The sequence below is a fragment of the Pleurodeles waltl genome, chromosome 3_1 (assembly GCF_031143425.1).
Source record: "Pleurodeles waltl isolate 20211129_DDA chromosome 3_1, aPleWal1.hap1.20221129, whole genome shotgun sequence".
Lineage (NCBI taxonomy): Eukaryota > Metazoa > Chordata > Amphibia > Caudata > Salamandridae > Pleurodeles > Pleurodeles waltl.
In genome coordinates, this window is record NC_090440.1 from 483,938,677 (window position 1) to 483,959,955 (window position 21,279).

At 47.1% G+C, this 21,279-nt stretch overlaps 1 protein-coding gene across 2 annotated transcripts in view; it reads left to right on the forward strand.

Annotated features, from left to right (window-relative positions):
• Positions 1–20,836, forward strand: part of CHD2 (chromodomain helicase DNA binding protein 2) — a 1,519,436-nt gene extending 1,498,600 nt beyond the window's left edge. For both annotated transcript variants that reach the window (XM_069222751.1, XM_069222752.1), the window contains one exon: positions 16,794–20,836. In XM_069222751.1, the coding sequence (XP_069078852.1) occupies positions 16,794–17,121 (328 nt within the window). In that variant the 3' untranslated portion in view covers positions 17,122–20,836. The remainder of the gene's footprint in view (positions 1–16,793) is intronic.
• Positions 20,837–21,279: the final 443 nt, after the last annotated feature.

A 21,279-nucleotide genomic window follows, 5' to 3' on the forward strand; every position in this document is an offset into this window, starting at 1 on the left:
CTCGATGAATCTCAGGACCCACCGTTGGGGAAGCCCTTAAGTAACCTTAAAAGGGGGTTGGTCACTATGGCCCTCATTACGACTTCGGCGGTCTTCCAAAAAGACCGCTGAAGCCGCGGGCACCACTGTACTGCCAGTGCTGGTGGTATTGTTGGCTCCCTATTATGACATTTCCGCTGGCCCAGCGGAAAAGTCACATCAACATTGCAGCCGGCTCATAAAAGAGCCGGCGGCAATGTTAATGTGCAGCGGGTGCAGCAGCACCCGTCACGCATTTCACTGCCCGAAATTCGGGCAGTGAAATTCGCGATAGGGCTGTGCCTAGGGGAACCTGCACTTCCCATGCAAAGTGCATGGGCAGTGCAGGGTCCCCCAGCGGCACCTCGAGTCTCCCGTACCGCCAGTCTATCCATGGTGGTGTTTACCGTCATGGACAGGCTGGCGGTTGGGGACTCATAATCCCCAGGGCAGCACTGCCTTGGGGATTATGACCGCCTGCCGGTCAAGTGGAGGGGCCGGCGGTATGGCCGTGGCTAATGCGCCACGGTCATAATATACTGGCAGAACACCGCCAGTCTGTTACCAGTGTTACTGCCAGTGTACCGCCGGCCGCCAGGGTCATAATGAGACCCTATATGTAGTGACCCACCTATCAGAGGGGGACGTCCGGGACAACCTGGCCTAATTAGTTAGATGCTCCCAGGGGCATCTGCACATCTTATTTCTAAGATGGCAGAATCAATCTGCCAACTGGCAGAGCTCTCTTTGCACCTCCCTAGGGAGAAGAGCTAGACAGGGGGGTTGTCACTCCCCTGTCCTTTGTGTGGTTTTGCGCTAGAGCGGGAATTGGGGGTTCCTGCACTGGTGCCAACTGGTTTATGCAAGGACGTCACGAAATGTGTCCTTCAAAACATTCTGGTTGCACTTGGAGGCCACACCAGCCCAGAGACACCTAGTTCCAAAAGGAGAGGAGGCCACACCTTCGTCCTACAGGAAACCCTGCCTTTCTCTCCTCGAGTTAGGCTCAGCAGCTGGAGGGCAGAACAGTGTCTGGGGGTCTGCAGCAACGCGGGCTGGCAGGCAGACCCTGTAAGGCTGTACAGGCAGATCTGGGGGATCCTCTAAGGAACCCCCAGTGTACATGGTATCATGCAATTTGCACTGGAATCGGTGTAGATACATGGTTCCAATGTGTTTGATACCAAACATGCCGAGGTTCGTAGAAGTCATTATATAGTTGGAAAACTCGTGTTGACCAGTGTCCACTACATACCTTAAGATAGCTTCCCTGCACTTACAAAGTGCAGGGAATGGAGTCAGGTGTATGTAGGGGCACCTCTGCTCATTCAGGAGGGCCCTCATACTTAAGAACATGCATTCTGCCCATGGGATGAAGAGCCTACCAGAGGGGGTGACTTACAGTATCCAAGTAAAGTGACAGCGATATAAGGCAATACTTATATCTAAAATGAGGGGTGTATGCACCCTTTCACGTAGGCTGCAATGGCAGACCTGCAGACACAGTTTTCATGGGCTCTAATGGGTGACCTGATACATGCTTCAGCCCATGGGAGACCCCTGGTGTAGGAAAATGCCACTGTTGACATGGTCACCCCCCCACTTTTTGCCTAGTGTTGATTCCAGCTTTGATTAGAAGTGTGCTGGGACCCTGCTAACCAGGCCCCAGCACCAGTGTTCTTTCCCTAAAACTGTACCTTTGTTTCCACAATTGCCACAGCCCTGGCACACAGTTAAGTCCCTTGTAAATGGTCCCCCTGGTACCTAGGGCCCTGCGTCCAGGGAAGGTCCCTAAGGGCTGCAACATGTATTATGCCACCCTTTGGGATCCCTCACTCAGTACATGCACATTGCCTTGTGTGAGGTAGTGGGGAGAAAAGACAAAGTCGACATGGCTCTCCTCTCAGAGTGACATGCTCACCAACCACTGCCTGTGGCAGGTAAGTCACAACTCTAGCAGGCCTTACAACCCTAAGGCAGGGTGCACTATACCACAGGTGAGGGCATAGCTGCATGAGCACTGTGCCCCTACAGTGTCTGTCAGTTCTTAGACATTGTAAGTAAAGGGTAGCCATACAGAGTAGATGGTCTGGGAGTTTGTCATTAAGAACTCCACAGCACCATAATAGCTTTGTTATCAAACTTCTCAGCACAATAAACCCACATTGATTTCAGTGTGGGATTTATTGAAAAATGCCCACAGAGGGCATCTTAGAGATGTCCCCTGTATGTTAGCCCAACTGCTAGTGCAAGGCTGACCAGTCTGTGCCAGCCTGCCACTTCCAGATGAGTTTCTGACCAAATGGGGTGAATGCCTTTGTGCACTCTGTGGTCAGAAACAAAACCTGTCCTGGGTGGAGGTGCTTCACACCTCCCCCTGCAGGAACTGTAACACCCGGCGGTGATCCTCAAAGGTTTAAGCCTTTGTGTTACAGTGCCCCAGGGCACTCCAGCCAGTGTAGATGCCCGCCTCCCGGTTGAACCCCCACTTTTGGCGGCAAGTCCAGAGGGATAATGAGAAAAACACGGAGGAGTCACCCCCTCAGCCAGGACCACCCCTAAGGTGTCCAGAGCTGAAGTGACCCCCTCCTTGAGAAATCCCCCATCTTGCTTTGGAGGATTAGGACCAAAGGGATAGGGATGTGCCCCCCTCCCCAGAGGGAGTGGGCACGAGGAGGGTGTAGCCATTGGCTACTGCCCCCTGACCCTAACACAGCCCTAAATTTAGTATTTAGGGGCAACCCTGAACCCAGCTCTTCAGATTGGTGATAACCTCAAGAAAGAAGAAGGACTGCTGTGCTGAAAACCCCGCAGAGAGGAGAAGGAGACACCCAACTAACTCGGCCCCAGCCCTACCGGCCCATCTCCTGCTTCAAAAAGCTGCAAAAGAAGAAGCAATGCATTCTGCCGGACCAGCGACCCCTGAAAAGCCTCCAGGGGACTGGCTGCACCACAGAGGATGAAGAAACTCCTGTGGACAGCGGACCTGTCCAACAAGAAGACAAAGTAACCATCTTTAAAGGGACTCTCACCTAACTCCAGAAACTTGAGTCCACCTACTCTGCACCCGACAATGTGTCCACCCTGGGCTGACCTCTCTACACCTCCACGATGATGCCTGCAGAGGAAATCCTGAGGACTCCCCTGACTGCGACTGCCTGGGACAAAGATATCCGTCGCCTGGAGAAGCACTGCACCCGCAGCCCCCAGGTCCGAGAGAAACCGACCACCAGTGCAGCAGCGACCATCAGGCGCCCCTTACTCTTGCGAAGTCGGTGGCTTGCCCAAGAAGCCCCTCAGTGCCCTGCCTACAGCACCTAAGTGGCCCCGGGTCCCTCCATAGAGTTCTATTGAGAACCCAACACCCGGTTTGCACACTGCACCCGGCCGCCCCTGTGCCGCTGAGGGTGTGGTTTTTGTGCCTATTTAGGGCCCCTCCAGTACTCCTTCAAACCCCCCTGGTCTGCCGTCCGACAGCATGGGTACTTAACCTGCAAGCAGACCGGAACCGGAGTACCCCCTGTCTCCATAGCAGCCCACATTATTTTGGCTCCTGTTTGACCTCTGCACCTGACCGGCCCTGTGTTGCTGGTACTGGGTGTTTGGGGTTATCTTGAACCCCCAACGGTGGGCTACCTATGCTCCGGACATCAAACCCCTAAGTTTTGTTACTTACCTCAAAGACTGTACATTACTTACCTCTCCCAGGAACTGTTGAAATTTGCATGGTGTGTGTCCACTTTTAAAATTGCTTTTTGCCATTTTAAAGAAAACTGTGTACATTGTTAATTCCATTCAAAGTCCTAAATATTACTATGCAAAGTACCTTTCATTTAATGTACTTACCTGCTAAATTAATCTTTTGGTTCTAGAAATAAATTAATAAAATAATATTTTTTTATATAAAAACCTATTGGCCTAGAGTTAAGTCATTGAGTGTGTGTTTTCACTTACTGCTTCTGGGTGTATAGCAAATGCTTAACACTACCCTCTGATAAGCCCAACTGCTCGACCACACTACCACAAACAGAGCATTAGTTTTATCTATTATTGCCTCTTCATGCCTCTTGGGGAACCCCTGGACTCTGCACCCTATATCTAATTTTTATATAGTATATACAGAGCCAGCTTCCTACATTGGTGGCAGCGGTGGGATCTAAGACTTTGCATTTGCTGGACTACTCAGACAATACCTGATCACATGACTAAATTCCAAAATTGCCTTTAGGAAACTGATTTTCGAATTCTTAAAAGTTCTGCTAGTAGTTTTTAGTTTCTTAAAAAGTAATCTCAACTTTAGAGACATAATGAATGGCTCAAAGGATATAGTAATGGAACTCAACCTCACTCCTTACCTTCATCTAGGAATGGCAGAGCTAAAGTTATGTTATGTTATGAAAATTTATAGAGCGCATAGCTACCCAAAGGCCTCCCAGCGCTGTACAGAAATCTTCTAAAACTCCGCCTTGGAACACAAACTAAAATAGCCAAGTGTTTAATAGCCGCCAAAATTAGAGTTTGTGGCTAGTTTGTCGTAGGTTCAGTGGTAGTGAATTCCATAGTCTAGCACCAATGTAAGATATCGATCTTCCTCCTCATTTACAGCTTACAGCTAGGGCCGTGGATGATGATCTATGATGTTTGGTGGGTTTGTAGAAGGAAGCTAGGGTTCACAATATTGGCGAGCCTTTGTCATATAGCGCTCTGTGAATATAAAATAAGGATTTAAATTGTATCCTTTGCTATAAAGGGAGCCAGTGCAAAGTTGATAAAGCTGATCTGGCCGATTTATGCCTGGGTAATTTGAAGAGAAGGCGGGCAGCGGTGTTCCTATACCACCTGCAATTTCTTCATAACATATTTTGGTGTGCCGAGAAACAGAGCGTTCCCATAGTCCAGGCACGCGATTATTAAAGCCTGTATGATAAGCCCTTTTGCGATAAACGGAAGTATTTTATAATACCCCCTCTGTAAGTCCCTCTGTAAGCTAAGAAAGATTAAAACTGGTTCCAACCCTACCAAAGTCCACCTCCTGGAGCTCTTGGCAGAGTACACCAGGGACCACCCTACTGAGGACGAAGATCTCGCCTCAGATGGGGAAGAAGTTAGGGATCAGTAGCTAGAACTCCCCGCTCCTAACCTAACTAGGGAGACCAGGGTTCCAAGATCCCTGTCTCCAAAGATAATACTCACAGGATCGGGTTCTTCCACAGGGGAGTCCAGTGCCTCTGTGAACATTGAGGGCAGCCTCAATGAGTAGGACATCCTTTTAGCAAGGATGGCCAAAAGATTAGTTTTGGAGAAACCGCTCCTAGCTATAGAAAGTGAGAGAGCAGAAATGGGCTTAGCACCCATACATGGTGGCAGCAACATAAGTAGGGTCAGAGAGAATACTGACATCCTAAAAATCCCCAAAGGGATTGTCTCACAATATGACGAAGGTGATGATATCACCAAATGGTTCACAGCTTTTGAGAGGGCTTGTGCAACCAGAAAGTTAAACATATCTCACTGGGGAGCTCTCCTTTGGGAACTGTTCACTTGTAAGTGTAATGATAGACTCCTCACACTCTCTGGTAAGGATGCAGAATCCTATGACCTCATAAAGGCTACCCTGATTGAGGGCTTTGGATTCTCAACTGAGGAGTACAGAGTTAGGTTCAGGGGGCTCACAAAACCTCAAGCCAGTCCTGGGTTGATTTGGTTGACTACTCAGTCAAAACACTAAATTGCTGGATAACTGGCAGTGGAGTGCATGACTATGGTGGTCTGTATAATTTATTTATGAAATAACATCTGTTAAGTAACTGCTTCAATGACAAGTTGCATCAACATCTGATAGACCTAGGTCCAATTTCTTCCCAAGAATTGGGAAAGAAGGCAGACCACTGAGTCAAGACAATGGTGACCAAGACTTCCATAGGGGGTGATCAAAACAAAGGGGTAACAAAGCTTCCCCAGGGGAAAGGTGCTGAGACATCCAAGGACAAAACTAAAGAGTCTTCTCAAGGCCCCCAAAAACCTGCTCAGGAGGGTGGGCCCGAGCCTCTTCACAGTCCACAAATGGGTATAAGGGTAAAAACTTTGATCCCAAGAAGGCCTGGTGTCAAAACTGTAAACAGCCCTTTGATGGCTCCCGTCTCTTTGGAGACAAAGCGGATTCGGCCTTGCAGAGATTCCCAGGATCCCTGGTCTACGGCTCGGTCTCTTGGTCTTTCCCCTGCCCTTTGCCCTCTGCAGTCCGCTTTTCACCCCTTTTTTGGCCACAGGAGGGTCTCCCTGTGGCACCCCCCACCCAGCCACTTTGCCACCCATGCTGTTCAGCCGCTGCTTGGCCAGGAACGTGGAATCCCATGTGGACGTGGGCAGGGAATCAGAGGTCTGCCCAGTCCACCTCTGCCCCCACTGCAGCCTCCAAACCCACCTAGTCCGTCCTCTCACTCCCATCCAGTTGGCGGCAGGATTCACCATCACCTGCCCCACTGGGAATCCATCACTACGGACAGGTGAGTTTTGCAGATCGTTCGAAAGGGCTACTCCCTTCCTTTTGAATCCGCCCCACCAGCCATACCTCCATCGCTCAGCCAACACCCGGAGGATCATTTGGGACTTCTCCACCAGGTAGTTGCAGCTCTCTTTGCCAAGGGAGCTATAGAGAAGGTCCCTGTGCCCAAAGTAGGTCTTATTTTTTATTCCTGCTACTTTCTGGTGCCGAAAAAGGACAAGGGCTTACGTCCTATCCTAGACCTTCGGGACCTCAACTACTTCCTCAAGAAGGAGAAATTCAAAATGGTCACCCTGGCTCAGGTTCTGTCTGCCTTAGACCCAGGAGACTGGATGTAGGGAAATGGCTCCTTGTTGCAGATACACCCTCACTTTTTGCCTGATATTGATGTTAACTTGATTGAGAAGTGTGCTGGGATACTGCTACCCAGGCCCCAGCACCAGTGTTCTTTCACTTAAAAATGTTCCATTGTTTCCACAATTGGCACACCCCTGGCACACAGATAAGTCCCCTGTAAAAGGTACCAGTGGTACCAAGGGCCCTGTGACCAGGGAAGGTCCCTAAGGGCTGCAGCATGTGTTGTATCACCCTAAGGGACCCCTCACCTAACACATGCACACTTCAGTTGCAGACTGTGTGTGTTGGTGGGGAGAAAAAGGCAAAGTCGAAATGGCATCCCCCTCAGGATGCCATACACACAAAACACTGCCTGTGACATAGGTACGTCACTCCTCTAGCAGGCCTTACAGCCCTAAGGCAGGGTGCACTATACCACAGGTGAAGGCATAGCTGCATGAGTACTATGCCCCTACAGTGTGTAAGTCCATTCTTAGACATTGTAAGTGCAGTGTGGCCATATTAAGTATATGGTCTGGGATGTTTGTCAAAAACTAACTCCACAGTTCCATCATGGCTACAACTAATACTGGGAAGTTTGATATCAAACTTCTCACCATAATAAACCCACACTGATGCTAGTGTTGGATTTATTACAAAATGCACACAGAGGGCATCTTAGAGATGCCCCCTGTATTTTACCCAATCCTTCAGTGCAGGACTGACTGGTTTGTGCCAGCCTGCCACTGAGACGAGTTTCTGACTCCACGGGGGAAGAGCCTTTGTGCTCTCTGAGGCTAGAAACAAAGCCTGCACTGGGTGGTGGTGCTTCACACCTCCCCTCTGCGGGAACTGCAACACCTAGCAGTGAGCCTCAAAGGCTCAGGCTTCATGTTACAATGCCCCAGGGCACTCCTGCCAGTGGAGATGCCCACCTGTAGGAAGTTGGCTCTGTATATACTATTTCAAAGTAAGAAATAGTGTGCACAGAGTCCAAGGGTTCCCCTTAGAGGTAAGATGGTGGCAAAATTAGATAATTCTAATGCTCTATTTTGTGGTAGTGTGGTCGAGCAGTAGGCTTATCAGAGGGTAGGGTTAAGTATTTGATGTACACACACACAGGCAATAAATGAGGAACACACTCTCAAAGACTTAACTCAAGGCCAATAGTTTTTATATAGAAAAAAATATTTTCTTAATTTATTTTTAGAACCACAAGTTCAAGATTTGAAGTAAATACATAAAATGCAAGGTACTCCACACAGGTAAGTTAGGAACTTTGAATTAGAGCAATATCGTATACTGTTTTAGTAAAAATGTCAATAAGCTATTTTAAAAGTGGACACTGTGCAAAAATCAACCGTTCCTCGGGGAGGTAAGTAATGGTTAGATTGTGAGGTAAGTAAGACCCTTACAAGTCTCAGTTCCTGGGCATAGGCAGCCCACCGTTGGGGGTTCAAGGCAACCCCAAAGTTACCACACCAGCAGCTCAGCGACGGTCAGGTGCAGAGGTCATAGAGGTACCCAAAACTCATAGGCACCTATGGAGAACAGGGGTGCTCCGGGTCCAGTCTGCCAGCAGGTAAGTAACTGCATCCTCGGGGGGCAGACCAGGGGGGGTGTTGTAGAGCACCGGGGGGGCACAAGTAGGCACACAAAACACACCCTCAGCGGCACAGGGGCGGCTGGGTTTTGTATAGGAAACAATGGAGGGACCCGGGGGGTCACTCTAGCGGTGAAGGCAGGGCACAGGGGGGCTTCTCGGGCCAGCCACCACCTGGGCTAGGCAAATGGATGCTTGGGGGCCACTCCTGCACTGAGGTTCAGTTCATCCCAGTCCTGGGGGCTGCAGGTGCAGTGCTTGGTCCAGGCGTCGGGTCCCTTGTTACAGGTAGTCGCGGTCAGGGGGAGCCTCTGGATTCTCTCTGCAGGCGTCAATGTGGGGGTCCAGGAGGGTTGTCTCGGGCTACTCACAGGGTCACAGTCACCGGGGAGTCCTCCCTGTGGAGTTAGTTCTCTGGATCTCGAGCCGGGGGAAGAGTGAAGTCCTTGAAGTTGAAGAAAAGTTGCAAGTTTGTTGCAGGATGTTGAGCAGAGCTGCTGGAGTTTCTTGGTCCTGGGGGTCAGGGCAGTCCTCTGAGGCTTCAGAGGTTGCTGGTCCCTGTTGGATCCGTCGCTGGTTGCAGGTTTTCAAGTCAGGAGACAGGCCAGTAGGGCTGGGGCCAAAGCAGTTGTCGTCTTCCGTCTTCTCTGCAGGGCTTGTAGGTCAGCAGTCCTTCTTCTTTGTTAAGGTTGCAGGAATCTGATTTCCTGGGTTCTTGGATGCCCCTAAATACTAAATTCAGGGGTGTGTTTAGGTCTGGGAGGGCAGTAGCCAATGGCTACTGTCTTGGTGGGTGGCTACACCCTCTTTGTGCCTCTTCCCTGAGGGGAGGGGGCACATCCCTAATCCTATTGGGGGAATCCTCCAAAACTAAGATGGAAGATTTCTAAAGGCAGGGGTCACCTCAGCTCAGGGCACCTTAGGGGCTGTCCTGACTGGTGGGTGACTCCTCCTTGTTTTCCTAATTATTTCCTCCAGCCTTGCTGCCAAAAGTGGGGCAGTGGCCGGAGGGGCGGGCATCTCCACTAGCTGGGATGCCCTGGGGCGCTGTAACAAAGGGGGTGAGCCTTTGAGGCTTACTGCCAGGTGTTACAGTTCCTGCAGGGGGAGGTGTGAAGCACCTCCACCCAGTGCAGGCTTTGTTCCTGGCCACAGAGGGACAAAGGCGCTCTCCCCATGTGGCCAGCAACTTGTCTGGTTGTGGCAGACTGGCAGAAACTGGTCAGCCCCACACTAGAAGTCGGATTGGTATTCTGGGGGCATCTCTAAGATGCACTCTTGGTGTATTTTACAATAAATGCCACACTGGCATCAGTGGGCATTTATTGTGCTGAGAAGTTTGATACCAAACTTCCCAGATTTCAGTGTAGCCATTATGGAACAGTGGAGTTCGTGTTTGACAAACTCCTAGACCATATACTTTTACAGCTACCCTGCACTTACAATGTCTAAGTCTTGCCTTAGCGCTGTAAAGCCTGCTAGAGAGGTGACTTACCCATGCCACAGGCAGTGTGAGTGTGCGACTTAGTCATTTTCTGCCCACCAGCACATACAAGCTGTGAGGCAGTGTGCATGTGCTGAGTGAGGGGTCCCCAGGGTGGCATAAGACATGCTGCAGCCCTTGGAGACCTTCCCTGGTATCAGGGCTCTTGGTACCAGGGTTACCAGTTACAAGGGACTTATCTGAGTGCCAGGGCTGTGCCAATTGTGGAAGCAAAGGTACAGTTTAGGTAAAGAACACCAGCGCTGGGGCCTGGTTAGCAGGGTCCCAGCACACTTTCAATCAAAACTTAGCATCAGCAAAGGCAAAAAGTCAGGGGGTAACAATGCCAAGGAGGCATTTCCTTACACCACCCTACCGGACACAGCCCCCACTTTTGGAGGCAAGTCCGGAGGAGATAATGAGAAAAACAAGAAGGAGTCACCCTCCAGCCAGGACAGCCCCTAAGGTGTCCTGAGCTGAGGTGACCCCTTCCTTTGAAAATCCTCCATCTTGCTCTGGAGGATTTCCCCCAATAGGATTAGGGATGTGCCCCCCTCCCCAAAGGGAGGAGGCACAAGAAGGTTGTAGTCACTCTCAGGGACAGTAGCCATTGGCTACTACCTTCCAGCCCTAAACAGACCCCTAAATTTAGTATTATGGGGCGACCCTGAACCCAGGAAAAACAGATTCCCGACGACCTGAACAAGAAGGAGGACTGCTGACCTGAAAACCCTGCAGAGAAGACGGATACAACAGCTGCTACGGCCCCAGCCCTACAGGCCTGTCTCCAGATTCAGAGAACCTGCAACAGTGACGCAACCAGCGGGACCAGCAACCTCTGCCGACTCAGAGGACTGCCCTGCAACCCAAAGGACCAAGAAACTCCTGTGGACAATGGCTCTTTCAAAAGCAACAAGAAGAAACCATCTTTAAAGGGACTTTCACCTCACACCAGAAGCGTGAGTCTCCAACACTTTGCAGCTGACGCCCCCGGCCCATGTCCAGACAAACCAACACTGCTGCGAGGAGCCCAGGGCGACTCCCATGACGTGGCCATCCTGAGACGACCTCCCTGCACCACCTGACCGCGACTGCCCAGTAGCAAAGAACCTGATGCCTGGAAGAAGCACTGCATCTGCAGCCCCCAGGCCCAAGAGGAACAAACTACCGGTGCAGGAATGACCAGCAGGGAGCCCTCATCTTTGCCCAGTCAGTGGCTGGCCTGTGAAGCCCTCCTGAGCCCTGCCAGCATCGCCAGAGTGACCCTTGGGCCCCTCCATTGCTTTCAACGCAAAACACCGCACCTACTTTGCACACTGCACCCGGCCGCCTCTGTGCCGTTGAGGGTGTATTTTGGGTGCTTGTGTGTGACACCCCCCAAGTGCTCTAAAAATGCCCCTCGTCTGCTCCCCAAGGATGCAGGTACTTACCTTCTAGCAGACTGGAACCAGAGTACCCCTAGTCTCCATAGGTGCCTATGTTATTTGGGCCCTCCTTTGACCTCTGCTGGGGCTGGGTGTTTGGGGTTGACTTGAACTCCCAACGGTGGGCTGCCTATGCCCCGGAGACTGAACTTGTAAGTGCTTTACTTACCTGATAAACTAACTTGTACTTACCTCCCCCAAGAACTGTTGATTTTTGCAGTGTCCACTTTCAAAATAGCTTATTGCCATTTCTGACAAAACTGTGTACATTACTGTTTTAATTCAAAGTTCCATACTTACCTATGCCAAGTACCTTATAATTTATGTATTTACTTGAATTCTAAATATGGTGGTTCTAAAATAAATTAAGAAAATAATATTTTTCTATCTAAATACCTATTGGCCTGGAGTTAAGTATTTGAGTGTGTGTTTCTCATTTATTGCCTGTGTGTGTACAACAAATGCTTAACACTACCCTCTAATGAGCCTACTGATCGACCACACTACCACAAAATAGAATATTAGTATTATCTAATTTTGCCACTATCAACCTCTAAGGGGAAGCCTTGGACTCTATGAACACTATCTCTCACTTTGAGATAGGATATACAGAGCCAACTTCCTACACTGGATGATAGCGTTGGACTTGCAGGACGCTTATTTCCACATCCCCATTAGTTTACTGTGCTCCCCTTCGGCCTTACCAGCGTCCCTCGAGTGTTCACGAAAGTGATGGTGGTGGTTGCAGCTCATCTCCGTAGGTTCGGAGTCTCAGTCTTCCCCTACCTCGACGACTGGCTGTTGAAGGCGGACTCGCCCCAGAAAGTCGTCTCCCACCTTCAGACTACGGCGAACCTCCTGCACATGCTGGGGTTCACAATAAACGTGCCAAAGTCACACCTGACTCCCTTTCAGACGCTCCCTTTCATCGGAGCTGTTCTGGACACAGTGCAGTTTCGGGGTTATCCTCCCAAAGAGTCCAAGATATTCAGGCTATGATTCCGATCTCTCAGCCTCTGTCTTGGATTTCGGTGAGACTGACTCTGAGGCTGCTGGGCCTCATGGCCTCCTGTATCCTGCTAGTGACACATGCCAGATGGCATATGCGGGCACTGAAGTGGGACTTGAAGTTCCAGTGGGCGCAGCATCAGGGTAATCTCTCCGACATGGTCTAGATCTCGGAGGGGACTGCGAAAGACCTGCGGTGGTGGCTTTCAAATCGACATTGGGTCCATGGCAGATCCCTCTCCCTTCCCCAACCAGATCTAGCTATAGTGAGAGATGCGTCCCTTCTGGGTTGGGGCAGCCACATGGGAGAGGCGGAGATCAGAGGCCTCTGGTCGAGTGTGGGCTCCATATCAATCTTCTGGAGCTCCAGGCGATCAGGCTTGCGTTGAAAGCATTTCTTCCCTCTCTCAAAGGTAAAGTAGGGCAGGCGTTCACTGACAATACTACTGCCATGTGGTACTGCAACAAACAGGGCAGAGTAGGGTCCTGGATGCTTTGTCAAGAGGCAGTATGTCTCTGCACATGGCTGGAACATCAGGGCATTACCCTGGTGGTTCAACATATTGTGGGTTCTCTCAACGCCAGAGCGGACATAGTCAACTGTCGATGCACAGCCGATCACGAATGGCGTCTCCATCCGGAGGTGGCACAAGGTCTGTTTCAGCAGTGGGGAGATCCTTGGTTAGATCTGTTCGCTGCCGCAGAGAACGCGCAGTCAGCTGTTTTGCATGTTGGAGTTTCCAAGGCGGCGTTCGCTCAGAGAAGCTTTTCTTCCGGAGTGGAACTCTGGCCTCCTTTACACCTTTACCACTTCTGCCTAGAGTTCTCAAGAAGATCAGGAACGACCAGGCCCAAGTCCTCTTGGTGGCTCCGGACTGGGCACGGAGAGTATGGTATCCAGAGCTATTGAGTATGGCATCGATCCTCCACTCAGACTGCCTCTTCGAGCGGATCTTCTGTTGCAGCATCAGGGGACGGTTCTCCACCCCAAACCTGTCCAATCTCCGCCTTCATGTGTGGAGATTGAACGGCGACAGTTGACAACTTTTGATCTTTCACCCGAAGTCTGTGATGTTAATTTGGCAGCCAGGCGTCCCTCCACCAAAACGTTATACGCATGTCGTTGGCATAAATTTGTGGCATGGTGCACCAACAAATCTGTTGATTCCCCTCCCTGCCCCTCTATCTGAGGCTCTTTTGTTCATTGTTCATTCTTTCTTTGGCCCAGCTTTGGGCACCCTTAAAAGGTATTTATCTGCTATTTCGGCCCTTCTTAGGTTACCTTATCAGACCTCACTCTTTAAATATCCTATTGTGAATATATTCCTAAAAGGTCTCACCCATTTATTTCCTCCCACTCCATTTATCATGGCTCAGTGGGACCTCAATCTTGTCCTTACTTATTTAATGTGTACTCCATTTGATGCACAATTGTCCCATATGGCTCCTCACCTTCAAAACTGTCTTTCTTGTTGCCATCACCTCTGCTCGCAGGGTGAGTGAACTTCCGGCCCTTTCGTCAAAACCTCGATACTTGTCTGTGCATGCTGACAAAGTGGTGTTGCGGGCTAAGGCTTCCTTCCTTCCGAAGATGGTTATGCCTTTTCATGTAGGCCAGTCCATCTCCTTGCCTACTTTCTACACACCCCCCACATCCTTCCCATGAGGAGGAGAGACTCCACCGTCTGGACCCAAAAAGAGCGTTGGTGTTCTGTCTTAATCGTACAAAAGATTTCCGGGTGGACGATCGACTCTTTGTCGGGTTTGTGGGTGGGAAGAAAGGGAAGGCGGTGCAAAAACGCACCATCTCTCGATGGGTACTTCTTTGCATCAAGATGTGCTATGCTTGCCCAAGAAGCAACCCCCTCAAGACTTGAATGCTCATTCCACCAGAGCAACTGCTGCTTCCGCTGCCAGGCAGCTATGTGGGCATCCTTGCACACATTTGCTAAACACTACTGCCTGGACAGTCAGGTCCACCGGGACGGCTACTTTGGTCGTTCGGTCCTGCAGGACTTCCTAGAATGATATTGGTTCGCAGCCCACCACCAAGGATGGCATTGCTTGGGTATCCATTGTAAGGTAAGGAATCTGCAACTAGAAGTCTCTATCAGATGTACAAGTTACTCAACTTCCCTAACGAAATATCTGGTAGAGACATATTCTAGTTGCAGATTCCTTATGACCCACCCATCCTCCCCGCTTACAAACTGATTTCTAGGGACAGGAATTCCCCCTTCAGGTCCTTAGCTCTGGCACACCAATCTCAGTGTTCTTAGCGGCTCGTTACTTTGGTGTGGAAAGTCGTTAAAAAAAAAGTTGCGTCACTGCGCTGAGGCGGCGTCTATGTACTACTCCCGATGTCATTACATCGGCTACTATGCCATTTAAGCCTGCGGAGTCGACCAACACCACCCACCGAATTGCAAGGATATTGCTTGAAGAAAAATCTCTGGATCCAGTCTGACGCCTGGGGGAAATTCTAAGGTAAGGAATCTGCAACTAAAATATCTCTCTACCAGATATTTTGTAACCGAAGGTAAGTAACTTGTACAACAGGCAGTGTGCTCCCTCTTCTTTTTGTGATCAGCTCCTTATCACTCTTATGCCAGCCATAACCAGGCTACATACTCTTTTGGTTTGTCAATAGTGGCTTCAAGATTATATTGGAACCTATGTTATCCAGTATTAAGGTAAAATGCACTGTTTCAAATGATTTTACATAGAAAAATCACACTTGAAAATTGTGTATGCATAATGAGAGTGATTTTGGTAGTTGTGCTGTGAATATTTTGGGGAAAATAATGTGGTAATATTGAGGGAACAGATCACAATTAATGTGTTGTCTTTTGTGCTGCGACACAGGACTTGAAGGGTAAAACATGATATGGAAACAAAAATGTAAATTGAGTTAAAGGGTTTAGGAAATAGAACATGATTACTGACAGGGTTTAAGATTAACTGACAAACAATGAATGGAAGGGGGGAATTGAGTTTTGCATATTATGCTGAAGATATATGTTGGTAGGCAGTGACAATATATTGCAGTTCGTGGATTAAAATAGAAATACTGATGGGATGATTTCCTTGGGGCACGGGAGAAGCGATGGAAAGCGGACTAAGACTCTCCCTATAGATTGTGGGTGGGATTGTATAAACAGATGTTACAAGATAGATGCAGTCTACACAGTTGTTGTTGGACACTTAGGCCCTCATTTAAACTTTGGTGGTAACTGCCGCCTACCGCCACAGCGACGGCCGCCAACATACCGTCACCGTGGCTACCAGCCACCCACCCGCATTATGACCATCAACGGAATTCCACCAGCCTTGGCTGGTGGATTTTCGTCGACGGTCATGGCAGCGGACAGTGGTAAGGTGGCGCTGCTGTCAACAGCAGCGCCACGCCAGCAAATCTCCACCTACCGTATCATGAGCAATGATACGGCCTGGCGGTGTTTTGCTGGCGGACGCTGCTGCTGACAGCAGCGCTGCGTCCCGTCTCCAGCCAGAGGACCGCCTGCAAGCAGGTATGTCGGGTTCTCTGACAGGAGAGGGGGGTGTTGTGTGTGGGGTGTTGTGTGTGTGTGTGTGTGGGGGGGGTGTATGTCTTTTTGTATGCATGCATGCAGGTGTGAGTGGCGTTGAATGAGTGCGTGAATGACTGAATGTGAGTGTACGTGTATGTTGTGTGTTGTGAATGTGTGTGTGCGACAAAGTATGTTGGTGTGTGTTGCGATGTGTGGGTATGTATGTGTGCATGCGTGGGTGAATAGGGGTATGCATGGGTGTATGTGTGTGCATGTGGGTGTGTAAATGTGCGGGGGCAGGGGAGGGTGGGGAAAGACTCTTGGGAGGGGGGGAGACCCCTATCTGTACCAGGGAAGGAATTCCCTGGCACTGACAGTGCCTACCAACATGGTTTTTGTGGCGGTACGCTTGCCACGAAAACCATGGCAGCAGCCGGGGTCATAATCCCGAGGTTGGGATTGTGACGGCCGCTTGGCTGGAGACCGAACCACCCTGGCGGTCGGAGTGGTACATTGGCCGTTTGGCTTGAGCCAAACCGCCAGTGTCATAATTTGGGAAAAGGTACCGCCAGCCTGTTGGCAGTACCTTTCCCCAAATTACCGCCGACCGTCAGGGTCGTCATGAGGGCTTTAATATCTAGTTTGGAAAAATGCAAGGATTGCTGAATGACAATATAAAAAAGGGATGTTGAAACGTAGGATGTATGTTGGAGAGCAGATTATTGCGTGGTCTGGAAGAAGGATACAAGTACAAAGGAAGCTTAGAACATTGGAGGATTGCTGTAGAAAAAGTGATAAACAGGAGAGCACATTCAAACGCAAGTCTGATAAATGCACTTTTCAATTTCTTTAACTTAAATTCTATGTTGTGTTCTTGATTTCATAGGCATGATGCAAAACGGAGAAGATCTGAAGAATTTCGGACCCAGAATTACCATCAGCAGGACTTTAGGCGAATGCCAGATCATAGGCCTCCAGTTGGCTACCATGGCCAAGGACCTGCTGACCAGTATCGATCTTTTCAATGTGACCAACAAGGAACAGAATATAAATCACCACCCAGACCCCATGTTTCTGCAGTCTCAGACCCTCGTTCCCCTCCACCTCAAAAATCCCCACATGAATCAAAGCCACCACTTGATCACAAGACTCCACTTGACAAGTCCTTGGAGCAGAAGAATACAGATTTAAACTGGAATGTTCGTAAAACATGAAGTATGGGGCAAAAACCTGGCCTTTTGAACGGACATACCTGTGGCCATTGCAGTTATATAAACGTTAAGCTGGGAAGAAGCTGCTATGTATTGGATGGTTAACTCGGGGGTCAACTGATATCTGATTGTCAGTAGGCAAGTGTGTGTGAAATTTTGCTTTGTTAAATTGAGAGCTGATGCCACCGATGGGCAATAAGACTTTGCCTGTGAAGATGTCAGCTGATGATTTTCAGGATATTTATTTTTCATTTCTCTTGATGGTTGGGAGACTACATTAACCAACCCTTTGTATTTTATTTTTCTACTCAAGAAGGATGATGGACTCTTAATTAGAATTTTGCAGTCATCATGCAGTTGTTGTAGAGCTGGTGCCACAATAATGGCATATGAAACTGCTCTGCTCCATTTGATGCTGGAAAGAAAGTAATTCATGTTTTTGCACAACTAGAATCAATGTCACTAGCTAGGCGGTGGGAGGATTTGTTGGACTTGGCCATTTATGCGAATTTGAAGTTTTGGGAAGGTGAGTGAGCTGAGTCTGTAGAGAATAGAGCCTTTTGGAACAACACTGCCTATTCTCCAACAAGGAATAACACTTTAGATGTCCATGCACATTTCACTAGTTTATAAGTCCATGTTCTGAGACAAATTCTTGTCCCTTCTTGGTCTCCCATACATACCTCAGGATGCCCGAACCTGATGTTCAACTATATATTCTGGTAATTGTAGATATATTTTCACAGAGGCTAAATATATGAATGGAATTCTCAGTGGAACTCCTTATATAGAAACACCTGGAAGATTTGCTGATTCTTTTATTTAGAAAAAAATAACACGAAGCATTAATGTGAAATGCCTTACTGCTTACCTAACACTGGGAGGAATGGCAGTAAAGTTGTTTTCAAGGAACAGGCATGAAGTTTGGGAGCTTCTGAGGAAGAGTCTCGTTGAGAGGATTGTTCACGCTTGCGCAACAGCAGAGCCTCTCCACCTGATATAGAGGTGACCATGCACCTAAAGGTGGACTTCTTTTCCTTCAATTTTGGACCTATTTAAGATCTATTCACCTCTCTTTTGCTATGGGTTTGATTGGGAGATGAGGTGACAAAGGGATTAATGGAACTGCAAATGTACTGTACCTATGTTGTAAATCTTTATTTCTAAAAAGTTATTAGGGAGTTAATTATATGTAACCTCTTTAAAGCAACCTATTACTTTGCCCCAGATACCAAATGTCTAAGGTTTTTCTTTACCATTTGTAAGCCAACTATCTGTTATTTTCTACTTTGAAAACTATTTTGACCACATTATTAAATACAAAGGATTGGCTTCATGGTGACATTTCAGACTGTTTTAGGGTAGGTGATCGAGCCTTTTCATTTCCCTCTTAAATTCAAAAGCATTTCATTTTTATTTATAATGCCCTCCCGTGCGTTCTAATCCGCAAATATTAGGCTATGGCGATTAATATTCTGCGGAATGTAATGGCTGGATGGAGTCTGGAATTTAGGTGCAATAGTCAGGTATATGAGAAGATATATATTGTTGACTTTCTATGACATGTTTGTGAAGAAGTTATGGATATTTCGCCACTGGTATGACCTTTAAGGAGAAGCAACAACCCCAGGGCCTGAAAAAAATTATTTCTGACTTGTTTACACCAAAGCTTTCTCTTTCAAGAGGTTTTGTTAAAATAGAGGAATGGCGGAGCCCTTAGCTGAAACTGAAAAATATAAATTGAGAAGACCATCAAGTCGCTATTTTTCAAGTCTGTTTGTTAGTCTGCCATAGGACGTCAGGACCAGTAGTGCCTTAGAAAGGAAAGTTTGAATCTTGAATATAGACATGTATTAAATATATATCACAAGAACTAGATAAAATATATCATATGGTCATAAAAAAGAATGTGGCTTGGGATTGTAACAAGTGCAAGGGACAGGAGTCCATGTAAACGTTTTCTAATAACTTTGATTTCTAACCTGCAGACTTCTATCCTGTTCGTTGCGTTAGCATAGAAATTAAGTTGATGTCAAAGAGCATTGGTAGGGCTGTGATGATGTTTGCTTAACAACAAGCATCCATTTATGAATAATAACCACAAGACAGGTATCCAAATGAACAAGTGAAAGTAGCTCTGAGCTCAGGAGAATCTGTTTTCCATTTCTTAGATATCGAACGAAATTCAGTCAGGTCTGAAAAACAAACAAAATGCCCAGCTAAATCGGTTGACCTGACTGTTGCGTTCAAACGGGAGAGCAGATCATCCTGCCTGCGTGCAGGCAATCAGGAAAGTGTTACTTACCTAGTTAGATAGTGTGATGTTGAAATGTACTCATCCCCTCTCATGGGTTTAAGTCGATAATGGTTTTCATTGACTGTGAAGAAGTATTCAGACACAATATTGTTGTAATTGGAACACAAAGAAAAGTATAGCATTACAATATATATTTTTTAGATTCATATTCATGCTGTTCCTAAATATTATAACTTCGTGCCATTACAAACAGGAGTACTGATCCGCTCAGTGTTAATGTATATCAAGGTTTAGTGTGTCTGCAGTGATTTTATTCAAAATGTGGCAAGTTGGCAATGTGGGGCACCTATAACCCTCCTCTCTCAAACTTTTCACATTTAAAATCAAGTTCAGATAAAACAAACTGACTCCTGGGGACAGCATAACAAATCATGAACTCATTTTGGCTGTTAAATTATTTGGATTTTATAGTACAATATGATCCCGTTCATAAGGTATTTTTCCTATAATAACGAACTACAAGAACCTTTTGTAAATAAAGCAAGTGCATTATAAAGTAATCCAAAGTAGAACTTCCATTCATGCAGTGACCAGGTTTTAGCTGTCCAATGTAAGTGTTTATGAAAAAGTTGTTGGCTCTGGTCATTATTTAGTAGGGTAGAGATAACTTAGATAACCACTTTCCATACTAAAAAAAACAACAATACATAGTATTGTGCACTTGCTCCTAGTATACATACATTGGACTATTGCAGATTAAAACAGTGTTATTTTCTAATCTATTTACCATTTATTATTGACAAGATTTGAAAAAGTCCTTGGTGGCTTATTTGTTGCAATGGAAAATATTAAAGTTGCCTAGAGTTGGGAGAGAGGAGGTGCAGCCATACGCAAGATCTCAATAATGTTTACGGAGAAAATTCCGGACTACTTACAATTACATATGTACTTTGCAAGCCTGTATGTAGCAGTTGTCCAAATCCTTGTCAGGGGTATGCAGTATTTCTTAGAGAAAAACAGTAGAGCAATGTTTTGTTTTCTGTATTTGAAAAAAGCAAAAAGAAGAGTTACAAAAAATCTTTTGCACTCACCCAGTCCTTGAATCTCATTCAAACAGCCTACCAAGTGAGATAACAGCAAAATCATTAAAGGTCATGCAATAAGAGGGAGATAGTAAAGCAGCACCCAAAATGGAAAGAAAGATTTTTTTCAGAACTTCATCTGGGAGTGAAATGTAGTCTGAATAAAGTTGACTGGCTTTCCTTGTTCTCAGGCGGTGTGGAGGATCATTATAAAAAAAAAAAAACTGTCAACTAAAACAACATTAATTTATATTTGAGAGAAAGCCACTGTCCTAGTGCTTTATGGTGTAAATATATTGTTTATATAGTATGTACTAAATTTTCCTACATTGTAAAGAAGATGTACCTTGATTCTTGTATATTAAAAGTATTATTGAGATATTGAGACTACTGAAGACTTGTGTTGAACGCATGCCCCATGTATCATTTTATTGCTACTTCTAAGATATATTTGAATCTAGGTAGAGGGGAGGCACTAAAAGGATCACTGAGGATGATGGACTGCATTCTCTTAAGTGTCCACCATTGGCAGTGTAGTTTAATGCTTACATGTGCACAATTGTTATTGTTTACCTATCAGGATGTGTTCCAGCTTACATGGGCAAAGTGAAAGTTCACTCTCTGTAGCAATTGTTATTGGTTAGCTATCAGGATATGTTTAATGGTTTTATTCAGCACTACCCTGTTGGTAGACAATCACATAGTTTGCATTTGGAGATATTTTAATATATATGTGAAATGTGATATGATGTTTTTACCAGTATAGATTTATGGCGATTATGTGTTGATTTAACTGTTACATTGGTAGGTCACATACAGTTG